Genomic DNA, 13,162 nt, shown 5'->3' on the forward strand with positions numbered 1-13,162 from the left:
TAGTGGACATGAATCATACCAAGGTTAAACTGGTTATTTCCAAAGATTCCTGATTCCACTGCAATATTTTTTTCAATATTTTCTCCTACTACAAAGATAGTAAAAATTAAGAAAAGACAGCATATGGTGGCTTCCTGTATCCATTTTTCCCCCTTTGCGTACATCGGAATGACATTAGCTCATTTCCAGTCTTCTGGTAAGTTCCTCTCTGCTCCAGGTGCTATGAAAGAGTATGTTCAGTGGTTCTAAGATTATGTCTGCCTGCTCCTTCAGAATCCTGAATTTAAACTATTTGGTCAAATGTCTGTATAAATTCTCAGTCATCCAGGTCATAATTGTTTCACAGGTGCTTTTTCAAAAGGCATCTGGACTATTTTTCCCTCTGAGGAAGAACAAAATATTACACTTCTCATCCAAGAAGTGATGAAACTGATGAACCTTCTTACATGAGAAGCGAAACATTTTGTTCTTCTTCCTCAGGGAAAAAAACAATCCAGTTGTCTTTTGGAAAAGCACTTTTGAGACAATCCATCTGATCCTTTGAATTTGAGCTCATTTAGAGTGGATATATATATATATATACAGGTCATGATTATCCCAAAGGTCCTTTTTCAAAAAGCAACTGGACTGGCTTTGTTTCTGCTTGAAGATGTTTCGCTTCTCATTCAAAAAGCTTAGGTGAGGTGAAATTTCAAAACTGAAGAAGCTAAATGTAAAGGCGTAAAATAAAATATCATCTTACGTTCACAATGTGGAAGCTCTGTATCCCAGTCAACTTTGCCTGATTTCAAAGTACACCGTCGAGTGTTACCATCTATAATTCTGAACCTAAAAAGAAAAAAAGTCTCCACAATTGATTTTTTTAGTTGCAATTTCTAAAATAAGCCACAACAGGCTGAGTTCACAGAACATGCTGACTCAAACCAAACAAATTATATTATGATGTACTAAAATGTAGGACTCCAACCATTATAATACTCTGGTACTTATTTTCCCAGTAAGAATCTTTAGAAGTATATTCTGATAACTTGATAGCTGCTGTATACCAGAAGTGTTCATCTTCAAACCAGTATCAAAGCCTTATACCTCTCACTCTCGTGTCCACATTCCACATTCCCAAACAGATACAAGAAATTTACTGAGATTTAGGAAATCACAAATAAAGAAATTCTTAGGATACCAGCACAGTAGAAACTTGCTCTATCTATTTAAGTCCCAAACTACAAATCTTGGCCCTTTTCCTCTCACCTTATAGAGCCAGCGGTTTGTAGCTGTTCTTTTCTTGGTTTTAAACTAATTTATTACATCAATCTAGCCAGAAATGTAGGTTAAGATAAACAGGACTAATTAAGTTTGACAATTTCTTACATGTTGGAACTAAACTTAATATCCATTTGTAAGGCAAGACAGCAATTTGCAATGCTGACTAAACAGGCAGATAAAAACAGTTTCAGAGTTTCTTCCAGTTGATTCTGTCACTCCAAAACCTAGGGTGATTAATAAACATCTATCGACATATTGGCACAATTTTACAGGTAGCTTTCGAGTTACAAATGTAATGGAGCCCACCCATTGCATTTGCAACTTGAAAATTTGTGGGAGTGAATTTTGTACCTTGAACGAAAAAAGTCCCTGCTTGTTAAGACGCACGCAGCTTGTTAAGTGCGCACGAGGTATCTCAGGGTGGGGAAGGCCATGGAGGACCTAGTGATAGAACAGGCCCACAAGGCCTCCCCGACCCCCTAAGATACCTCATGTTTCTCCCCCCCCCCCCAGCCGCGCAGGACTCACTTACCTTGCAAAAATTTTCTCTGTTATAGTTTCTTTCCCTTTGAGGGAGAGGAGAGTCACCTTGGAAATGCTTTTTGCGCCAACAATGGAAGCTGTAATATTGTGAGAGTTCAAAAGAGATCATGACCTCCAGAAGCTTCCATTCTGGGTGTGGGTGTTTGCTTCATTTGCTTGCCTATGAGGCAAAGCGTGGCATCAGAGTCGGCTGGGAGTATGAACCAATGCCCGGGTACGTTTCTTGGTCACATGCGCTGGCCTTAGTTTGAGGGCAGGACCGAAGCCTTCAACTAAACGGGGAGGCATCGCGAGGTGAGTCACCTTGCACTGGCATCCAAGCTGCTGGCAGAGGTGGCAACCACCTGAGTGGCCACGATCTGCCCACTCCAGCCAGCCACCCAGCCCATCCCAATTACTCCTTGCCTGACTGGCCGGTAGCCAGTATCCTCACCACTCTTCTCCATGTTGTCCTCCCAACTCAAGCTCCACTCCTTAAGGAAGAAACTGGAGGTGCAGAGCAGGATTGCTCTCATGAAGATATGGGTGCGCTGCTGGCTTTATTGAGAGCAATCCTACTCTGGGCCTCTGGTTTCTTCCATTCAGACAGAGCAGAGAAACTCAAGCCACTGCCACTCAAACAGTTTTTATCTGAACAAAGACCTTGGGGAGATGGGGAGCAATTTTTGTGTGTGGATGCAATGCTTGAAAATGCAGCAAATTTGCTTTGTTTTGAACCTCCCTATTTGCTCACGGAGGAAAAATCCAGTTTCCCCAGGTCTCCCTTCTGATAAAAAGTTTATGAGAGCCTAACTGGTGTTTGAAAACGAAGCGATTTGCTTTGTTTTGAACTGCCCCATTTGCTCACAGATGGAGAATCCAGTTTCCCCAAGGTCTCCTTTCTGATAAAAACTTTATGAGCGGCAGTGCCTTGGGTTTCTCGGCTCCATCTGAGTGCAGCAAAGCAGAGGCACAGCAGCAGGATTGCTCTTAATAAGACCGGCACACGTGAACAAGCAGCACACCCTGGTCTTATTTTCTGAGACAATCCTGCTGCGGACGGAGCTGAGAAACCCAAGCTGCTGCTGCCACTTGAGTGAGGAGGAAGAGGAAAAGGAGAAGAGCAGTGAGAATTTGTGCCAGCTGGCCGGCCAGGCAAGGAGTAAGTTGGGCAGGGTGGGTGGCTGGCTGGGGAGGAGGATCGTGACCGCTCAGGTGGTTGCCACTACTGCTGGCTTGGATGCAGGTGCCAGGGACCTGGCCCCGCAATGCCTCCCTGCTCAGTTGAAGGCTTCATTCCTGCCCTCAAACTAAGACTGGCGCATGCAAGCAAGCCGCTCAGCTGGGCCACAGACGATTCCATGCTTTGCCCCATAGGCGTGCAAATGAAGCAAACACTTCCCTTCCCCCAGAGAATAGAAGCTTCCAGGAGCCATGATCACTTTTGCAAAGAATGGGTTTGAACTCGCGCGATATTATGGCACCCAGGAGCTTCCATTGTCAGCAGGAAAAGCATTTGCAAGCTGTTCTCCTCTCCCTCAAAGGAAAGAACCCACGGCAAAGGGGAGACAGATTTTGCAAGGTGATTCGGGCATGGCAGGGAGGGAGGAGGAATAGGGTGAATGTTGCAGAGCCTCTGCAGTCATTTGTAAGGGCGAACGACTGCTGTGGTACTGCGATATTCGTAATTTTGGGATTTGCTCATAAATACAAAGGGGTGCTGATCACGTAACCTTGAACGACTGTTAAGTGAACACTCGTAACTTGGGGATTACCTGTACTGACTTATATATTAATGATGTCTTTAAATAATTTCTGCAGATTTCTGCAAATCTGTTTTAAGTCACTTTGAAAGATGTGTATCTTACAAAGTAACTATATATTATAATTATCTATAGGAATACAGATAATAATATAAAGTTCACAATAATATATAGTTAACAATTCAAATTTTTATTAACAATATATTTGTCCATTGTCTCCAAATAAATTTTTACAAGTTACTTCAACAAATAATCTCTAACTTACCCATAATCACAAGCAAGGGTTATTTCTTCACCAAACCGGAGGTCACCTGCAGCTACTACTTTGCCATTTTCCAAATGTGGAACAGGACATTGCCTTCCTAAAAGATTGGAACTGATGTTATCATGTGCCCTTGCAAATCTTACAACAAAATAAACACAAGTCTAGAAATTGTATTATTCTAGCTTTACACTTCTCCAAATTACATTATAGTTGTATTCCTCAAGAGTTGTTTTGCAGTGGAGAGCTGCTTTGTAAACTATCCCCAACTTCTGTACATATCTGTTCACTTCATGCACTTACATATGAAAATAGCCAAAAGTAGTTTATGAAGCAGCTGCAAGAATCGGAAAAAAGCTGGATGCTTTATACTGTCAAAAACTTTCAAACATTCCCTGTGTATATTAAAATCTCTTGAAATTATAATTATATAGTAACAATAAAAATGACTGTTATTAGCATTATTATAATTACATGTGCATAATCTAGAATGGTAGTAAAATAAATTACATGCTTAAAAAGAAAACAAACTACACAAACTAAAAACCTTAAAACAGACAAAAAACACTGGAACTATGCAAATTTCAAAATTCCAAACATTACTTTTCAATTGTTAAACCATAAACTGAACCGCGGCAGCCCAGAATGGAATTCTTCAAACTTAACTCTTGATTTGACACAAAGTAAATTCAAAGGTCAGGTGTCGAAAAATGTCATAAAGCCAATTGTTTTCTAATATATTAACATCCCTCCATGTGTACATAATTGCCTTTTTTTGCAGAAGACAAACCAGAGCATGCAAACTAATCTTTGTAGATGGAAAAATTCCTAATTTGGAGGATATATTTCAACAGACCATTAAATAGCTTTCATTCTTAACTTTCTTCCAAGACACTCTTCATCACAGTAATAATATTTAAACAATAAGAAATTATTGGTGTATCTGCATCGTGTACAGCAGGAAGACTGTTTTTCAAAATTATTACATCTACATCATAAAATGAATGGTATCGATATTTTACATTTGTTCATCAGCACAATAACACACCTCTTCTCAAAGTTATTTTGTTTACTGAAGTTTTTAAATCATATGAAACATATTCAACGCTTTCTTTCAATCTGAAGATATAAGTGGACAATAAAGTCTAATTCTGTATTATAAACTTCTTGAATGTATATTTTTATATTTTTTTAAAAAAATCTTGATGCTAATAAATAGTGGGTTTACTCAATGCCTCTGAAGTTTCCAAAGTCTGTATGGCATCACAGCCAAACAATGAACGCATCAAAAGATTTAATTCTATGCATTATATTCCTTCTACAGAATGTCAGAAGAGGTCATGGTTTCTAAAATAAAAGCGCGACCAAGTATTTTAAGCAAAATACTCCAACACGTTAATTTCTAGTGATAATGAAAATAAAATTTTAATTTTTGCCCAGTAAGCCCCAAATACTTCTGATCAATATCAAAGGCTTAATTACTAGTAGATTTTGAATCAATCCCAGCCAGGTGCAGGGGGAGGCACCATGGAAAGTTCCAAAGATTGGCAGGGCTGTCTGTGTCTGCTGTGCTCCACTACTGACCAGGTCCTTCTTTTACACACCACTTAGAGCAGGGGTGTCAAACTCAATTTCACTGAGGGCTGCATCAGCATTAAGGTTGCCCTCTGGGGGGCTGGGGTGTGTGGCAAGGGTGGGCACAGCCTACTGGGTGGGCGTGGCTGGAGTGGGTGTGGCCTATTGGGTGGGCACTGCCAGCTCTACATTGTTCGCGTCAAGGGTGCCTATGGGGGCCTGGGCAGGAGTGGGACTGATCTGAGGGTCTCTGGCAGAAGGGATTGTGACCGGGACAAGTGGCAAGGCATGGTCCACTGGAAGAGCCTCACTGTTCCTCTCAGGCCATTGGGGGGGGGGAATGGATGGTGGCGCAGGCTGCCCAGAGCCCTGGGCAGCAAAGGTCAAATGCCCAGCCCGACCCTCGAGCACCCACGGCACAAAGCCCAACCCCACTTCCCCAAGGGGGCACGCAGCTGCACTCACCTCCTCAAGGCTGCTACTGCTGTGCTTGCTCTCCTTAGCCAGGTTGCTCATGATGGGTATGAGGGCAAAGTCAGAGGGAGGCCCACTCCTTCTCTATGGAAGGAGACCTGATTTTGTATCCAAAGCTTCCTTAGCAATAGGATGGGAGACCCCCCTGGATAGGCCAGGAGGAAGGGGCAAGGGGATGGTGAAAGGGCAGCAGGGCAGGACTTCCCTCAGACCTTCCCCTCCTTCCCTCCCTTCCTAGGAACAGAGTGGTGGGAAAATATTTGAGATGAGGAAGAAAAACAGGCAAGAAAGGCAGCTGGGGAGGTGTCACCCCTCCTGAAGAATGCACCATTGCATGGAAGTGGCCAGCACATGGCCCTCACCTACTTCAGATATCTGGCTTGGTGGGCTCTGGGGAAGGGGACACCATGAGCAGCGTGAGAGCCAACATTACCTGTGCAATGCCGCCCATTCCCCAGCTTGCCCGGTTTCGGCAGGAAGCAGGGCACTCTCCTCACAGCACCAAGAAGCTGAGCCGGGTGGTGTGAATCCAAAGAGAAGAGAGACGCCGCCCAGCTCCCAGCCTGCCCAGTTTTGGCTGGCAGTGGGGCGCTCTCCTCACAACGCCAAGAGGCTGAGCTGGGCGATGCAAATCCCAAAAAAAAGTGCGACGCCGCCCAGCTCCCAGCCTGCCCGGTTTTGGCAGGCAGCGGGGCGCTCTCCCCACAGCACCAAGAGGCTGAGCCAGGTGGTCTGAATCCGAAAAGAAGTGTGACACCGCCCAGCCCCCAGACTGCCCGGTTTCGGCAGGCAGCAGGGTGCTCTCCTCACAGCGCCGAGAAGCTGAGCCAGGCAGTCTGAATCTGAAAAGAAGGGTGACACCACCCAGCCCCCAGACTGCCCGGTTTCGGCAGGCAGCGGGGTGCTCTCCTCACAGCGCTGAGAAGCTGAGCCGGGGGGTGCAAAGCTCACCAGCTTTGCACCTTGCTGCCTGCTGAAACCGGGCAGGCTGGGGGCTAGGCAGCATTGCACTTCTCATCAGATTTTGGCCACTTGGCTCAGCTCTTGGCGCTATGAGGAGAGCGCCCGGCTGCCTGCCAAAACTGGGCAGGCGGGGGGCTGGGCGGCACTGTGCTTCTTTTTGGATTTGCGCCACCTGGCTCAGCCTCTAGGCGCTGTGAGGAGAGCGCCCTGCTGCCTGCCAAAACCCCTCCCCCAAAGCCCATCAAGCTGGATATGTGAGGTAGGCGAGGGCCATTTGCTAGCCACTTCCAGGCAATAGTGCATTTCTTCATTCCTCACAAAGGGTGACACCAGTGTGTGCCCAGGGGGCGGAGCTGATGCAGCAGGGGCCGATCCCTTGCTGTTTCCAGACGGTCTTGTGGAGCTAAGACTGAATGCATTTCAGCATAGATGGCCACCACAAAATTGTACATTGGTTCCCGGCCGGCCTGGGCCAGGGCCAAAGCAGCAGGGGCCGTTCCCTTATTGTTTCCAGAATGGCTTCGTGGGCCACATGAAACCACTTCATGGGCCAGATCCGGCCTGCGGGCCTTGAGTTTGACATGTCTGACCTACAGCTTTCTTTTCCACATTGCCCAGGACCCCTTATGCAAAACAAAAAACAAAAAAACAAAAAAAGAGTTTGCTTCTTGAAAAGAAATCTTCAACTCTATGTTTGTGGAACTTTTTCTGTCTTTATCTTTTTGACTGCCATTTTAACTTTATCCTCTATTACAAATTTACTCAGATAATTTTTAATGTTTTTCTTCTGTACTGTAGGTTCATTTTGCTAAGCAATTTTTAATTTCTTTTAAAAATAATCACATTTTTATACGCATTATTAAATCATTACATTATTCTTTTTCCTTGGTATAAATATCCTTTGCTAAATTCTCATGATGGAATAGTCAGAAGAATTTTCAGTTACTGTTTTATTCAAAGTTATAGGTTGGAAGTCAAATGTATAACTTTAAATCTGACAATTCTGAAGAACTGTATATATTTCATTCAACATTTCATAGCAGCCATTGTTGTTGGTAAAAGATACTCACCTTGACAAAGTTCAGGAAGATTTGACCACTCACTAGTATTACGACATGTCATAATAGGAGTGGTTGTAGGTTCATAACCTGGGAAGCACTGTAACCGCAGTGCAGTGCCAACTGGATAGGTATCTGCTAGGTCTCCTCCTCCTCTTACTGAAGAATGGGGAGGTAGAACTGGAGCTGGACACTGAGCTGTAGATAAGTAAAAATGAGGAAGTTCTGAAGTAGAGAATAAAAATAAAAGTCTATTATACTACTGAAGCCCGACCATTCAGTTTTAAGCCACTGTGGGCTTATGCCAAAGAATCTTCAACCCAGAAGTGTAGGATTAAGGTCAGAAAGGCAAAAGCAGAAAATGAGGTAAGAGTACCAAGAGGGCCATAGTCTAGCAAGGTTTTCTTGAAATATGTCAAGAGCCAGAAGATAACAAAAATGGCAGGCCCATTGCTTACTTAGGATGCAGAAATTTTAACAGATGACCAAGAAAAAGCAGAGAAACTGGACTTCTAATTTACCTTGAGTGGTACAGATTGGAAACAAATGCAATAGGCACAGGTCAAATCCCGAGTGCCGCGTAACAGAGTGAGCGCCTGTTACTTGTCCCAGCTTCTGCCAACCTAGCAGTTCGAAAGCACGTAAAAATGCAAGTAGAAAAATAGGGACCAGGCTTCCGGGTGGCAAGGCTCCGTTGATGGCAGCCGCTTCGGCTGTCAGCCCTGTTGTTTTCCGTAGAGCCACCAAAAACAGCGACGATCAGCTGTTTGGCAGCTCGGAAACCTGCTCCTCGGGAGAAGAGGAGGGGGTGAGCGCTTAGGCAGTGGTAGAGCTCCCCTAGATTGCCAGAGTTTAAACTCTGGTGGTTGAAGGGTGTGAGCCCCCCCGAAGCCTGAGTTTGCTCCGGACTCCAGGACGCCTCTGCTCCAAGGCTTTGGAGCAGAGCAGGACACTGCAACCATCCCTGCCATCGATAGTGAATTGTGGATTACTTGGATGCAGGCAGAGCTGTGCAGGAGAATGCTGTAATAGCAAGTATTTGAACTTTAACTCAGAGTATTTTGTGGAAAAAGTTGAGTGGTGCGTAAAGTGAAAGTGCACAATAGAAATAAGTGGTGCTAAAATGGCTTCCAAACCAACTAAAGTTCCTAGAAGTGCTGGTGCTTCGCCAGTTCAGCAGTCTTCATTACAGGCTTTGATGCCTCCTCCTGCGGCACCCGCACCCGCACCAGCTTTAACACTAAAAGATTTGCAGGATGCTTTAAAAATACAATCCCAAGAAATAGCTGAACATTGTGGAATGGAGAAGATGGATTGAATATATTCAGAATAAATATGGGACTAAAAAGTTTCATTTAGCATTTGAATAAGTAGTGGTTTTGAACGATGTATTATTAGTTATTTGTTAGTAATATAGAATTTAATGTTTTATTTTTGTTGTTAGCATATTTTAGTTTAAGTTTGTAAGTTTATACCCTGTATTCAGCTCTGGGAAGTCGGGGAGGGGGGAGGGGAGGGTAGGGGAGGGTTGATGGGAGGGGGGGTGGGATGGAGTATATTTAAAATGTATTGTAAAACTATTCAATAAAAAAAAGAAAAATAGGGACCACTACGGTGGGAAAGTAACAGCGTTCCGTGAGCCTTTGGCGTCTAGTCATGCCAGCCACATGACCACGGAGATGTCCTCGGACAAGTGCTGGCTCTTCGGCTTTGAAACGGAGATGAGCACCGGCCCTAGAGTTGGAAATGACTAGCACACGTGCGGGGGAACCTTTACTTTTAAAGGTGTTATAATAGGCAACAAAGAGAGCTGTTTGCAAGGATCTTAAAGACAATACTGTGACCCACAGTCTAACACAGCTTTACCCCACCACCCCCCCAAAATGTGAGAGAAATCTTGTCTCCTCCTCTGACAAGGTAACCATTTCACTGACCTAGAGGAATATGACTGATATAAGGAACCTGGAATTTCCAAGTTTTGAAAAGGTCTCAGTGTTCCAGAGTATATCTCAAATGACAAGCTATTAGTGTAATTTAGGAGGCATTCCAATAAAGCAGGGTTGGCTAACTACACGAGAGAATCAGCATTAATGGATATCTATCAAGATGGAGAGCAGTAACTAGGAAAGTTTCACAGAGATAGGTTTTAGACCCAGTATAACAACATTTTCATTAATGATCTAAATAGCTATCAAATGTGTGAGTGACACAAAACTGGAAGTTCTAACCAACACACAGTATTTGATTGCAATCTAGCCCCAAAGACAGGATTGAAAGGAAAAATACATCCTTTAACAGGAAAAAAATATGGTTAGTTGAGGAGACAAACTCATTGGTAGCTTCACATTGCAATGAACAAGAACATGTTTTCAACTTCACAGCTATAATTGTTGGCAGAGAGAAACAAAAATAGCCAGAGAAATGATGAAAGCTGGGAAACTGGCCCGTCAGTCAACAGGAGTACTGATTTACCACTGGCCAATCAGCTATTTAGAAGCTGAGGGCGCAGCAGCAGAATACCCAGCCATCAACACCCCAATTAATAACTAAAAGCTACATACAACCAGGAACCATATAAATACAACATGTAGAACAAGCCTAGCGCACATATTCTGGAGAGAGAGAAGTTCCCTGCCGATGGATTCTAGTGTGAGCCTGAAAGCTTGGAAGAATAAACCTTTGGTCCACTGACTGATTGGCTCCTGCAACCTTCTCAAGGGACACATATATATTCCTTCATTTGCAAGAATTATTTTATTTGCTTAACATAATTAGATATTAGTCTGTTATAACTGCAGAAGCAAAGCCCTTTGTGAACATATAGCCCTACCAGTGACTTAAATAACCCTTAAATAAACACATTCCTCTGAACCTTGGTTTCCGAGTCCAACTTTTACGTTCTGAAACAGAAGTTCACTTCTTGGCTTTCAGTCCCTGTCTTGATTGGTGTTTGGCTTCTGTAACTCAAGAAACCAACTCTTAAGAGAAAAGGTCAAGTGAACAGGTCAAGAACGGAAAAACCCTTAAGAGTTACATGTCTGAGAAAGAACAACAAACATCATCCACAAAACACCTGTGACGATGTCACCTGAAGGAACACTTGCCTTTGATTAAAGCCTTAGTTCCTATCAGGAGCAGTAACTACGATGTGTTAAAAAGAACCTCAGTTAAGGCACTCTACCACCTCTGCCTTCATAGAAGACATATCTGGCTAAAAGCCGGGCAGTTTCTGAATCCCGCAGTCAACCAAAGAAAGGGTCCAGGGCTGGGGAGGGGGAAGTGAAGGATGGAGAATCCACGGCCACCGAGGAGCCTCTAGGCTTGATACCATATAGGCCAGGGGTCTTCAAACTTGGCCCTTTGATGTCTTGTGGACTTCAACTCCCAGAATTCCTCAGCCAGCGTGCCTGGCTGAGGAATTCTGGGAGTTGAAGTCCACAAGTCACAAAAGGGCCAAGTTTGAAGACCCCCGATATAGGCGAATGGGCGTGGCCGTGCCAGCCCCCAGCCTTTCCCAGACCGCAGAGGACCCCGGCGACAGGCTCAGGCTGGCCTCGTTCTTTTTGCTTTCGACTCAACAAGCTGAAGCGCCTTGGCGGTCCGCAGCTGGAGCAGCAAGCAGCTCTGCCCGGCGAGGGGCTTTCTCGCTCTCGGTCGCAAAACAAGAAGAGATCGCGGCTCTTCGGAGCAGGGACAAAGCGCCTCCCCCGCCTCCCCGCCGGAATCTCGATAAGCTCCTCTCTCTAGGCCAGGGGGTCTTCAAACTTGGCCCTTTTATGACTTGTGGACTTCAACTCCCAGAATTCCTCAGCCAGCAAAGCTGGCTGAGGAATTCTGGGAGTTGAAGTCCACAAGTCATAAAAGGGCCAAGTTTGAAGACCCCTGCTCTAGGCAATAATTTAGGTGTTTCTCCCCCCCCCTCTCCCGCCCATTTTAGAGCACGAACGGTAGCAGGCTCCTAGAAGCGCTTCTTACTCACACAAAGCCCTGGATGAGAGGAATAGCAGGAGCAAGGCCGCTGAAGGGACCTCAGCGGAACAAGAAGCCAAAAGACCCATCGCAACAGCTGGCGTGAGTCGGGAGAAACACTCCGGGAGTCTAAAGGCAGACAAGGGCGGCACTCTCCAATACTACCGGAAGACGAAAAATACGACGCCGACGCCGCTTTTCTGGTAAATGGGCGTGAGCAGCTTTGTTTTTAATAACCCAACCTTTATTAACGTCATGACAAACAGGAAGGGAGTTTCTAAGACGACGGCGCGCTGCTCTGCGGCGGTCAGGGGTAAGGCCATAAAGCGCGGAGCACGTTGGTGCCGAACGGGAACTGGGTTTCCCCGGTTGACTGGAGGCAGGAAGCGGATGGGCGGTGGTTTGGCTTCGCGCTGCAAAAAGGAACGTTGAAGCAACTTGCGGTTGTTAACTCGGAAAGAAAAGAAAAAAAAAAAGCTCGCGAAGGTTGTTAAGGATGAATCCAGGCTAGAAAGCTGGTCTTTAGAATCTTCTCCAGCTTGTCGACAGCTATGTTAAGTCTTCAGTTCTCATAAATGGGGATAGCATAACTACCGTTCAGGTCTTTACACTCTAAAAGTTCTGGAACTGAAGACCATCAATGGTGGAGAGTATCCAACTGGGAAATATTTGTTGGTGGTGCATGCTTGCGGTTGTAGTGGTATTCTCATTAAATGCTTTTTAAAAAAAAAAAATTCACGTGATCGACCAGCTTGGTTTAGTTCAGGGGTAGGCAACCTCGGCTCTTTTATGACTCATGGACTTCAACTCCCAGAATTGCTAAGTCAGCTCTGCTGACTCAGGAATTCTGGGAGTTGAAGTCCATGAGTCATAAAAGAGCCGAGGTTGCCTACCCCTGGTTTAGTTAGTGTTTAAGGCACTAAGCCAGAAATCAGGACAACGAGTTCTAATCATGGCTTAGACTCAAAGCCAGCCGAATGTCTTGGGCCAATCACTCTCTCTGTCCTAGGAAGGAGGAAATAGCAAATCACTTCTGAAATACTGCCAAGAAGATTGCAGGGACTAGTCCAAACAGTCTTTGACTCCTAGCAACTATCTGGAGAAGTCTCCTCTACTATTGGCAAGATTTTAGAAGTGGTTTGTTATTGCCAATCATTCATGCTAGAGCAGACATGTCAAACACAAGGCCCAGGGGGGGGCAGATCCAGCCCACGAAGTGGTTTCATGCGGCCCGCGAAGCCATCCTGGAAACAGTGAGGGAACGGCCCCGCTGCCTTGGCCCTGGCCCAGAGACCCTCCTTCTGCCAGAGACC

The 13,162-nt window shown here is 45.0% G+C and overlaps 1 protein-coding gene across 4 annotated transcripts in view; it reads right to left on the minus strand.

The window, feature by feature from the left end:
* Positions 1-13,162, minus strand: part of LOC308666788 (complement receptor type 1-like) — a 60,568-nt gene that overhangs the window by 21,399 nt on the left and 26,007 nt on the right. For all 4 annotated transcript variants that reach the window (XM_081325720.1, XM_081325719.1, XM_081325718.1 and 1 more), the window contains exons 7-9: positions 7,893-8,078; positions 3,814-3,910; positions 743-828 (exon numbers count right to left, since the gene is read on the minus strand). In XM_081325720.1, coding sequence (XP_081181846.1) covers positions 743-828; positions 3,814-3,910; positions 7,893-8,078 — 369 coding nt within the window. The remainder of the gene's footprint in view (positions 1-742; positions 829-3,813; positions 3,911-7,892; positions 8,079-13,162) is intronic.

This window comes from Vipera berus, assembly GCF_964194415.1.
Source record: "Vipera berus genome assembly, chromosome: 3".
Lineage (NCBI taxonomy): Eukaryota > Metazoa > Chordata > Lepidosauria > Squamata > Viperidae > Vipera > Vipera berus.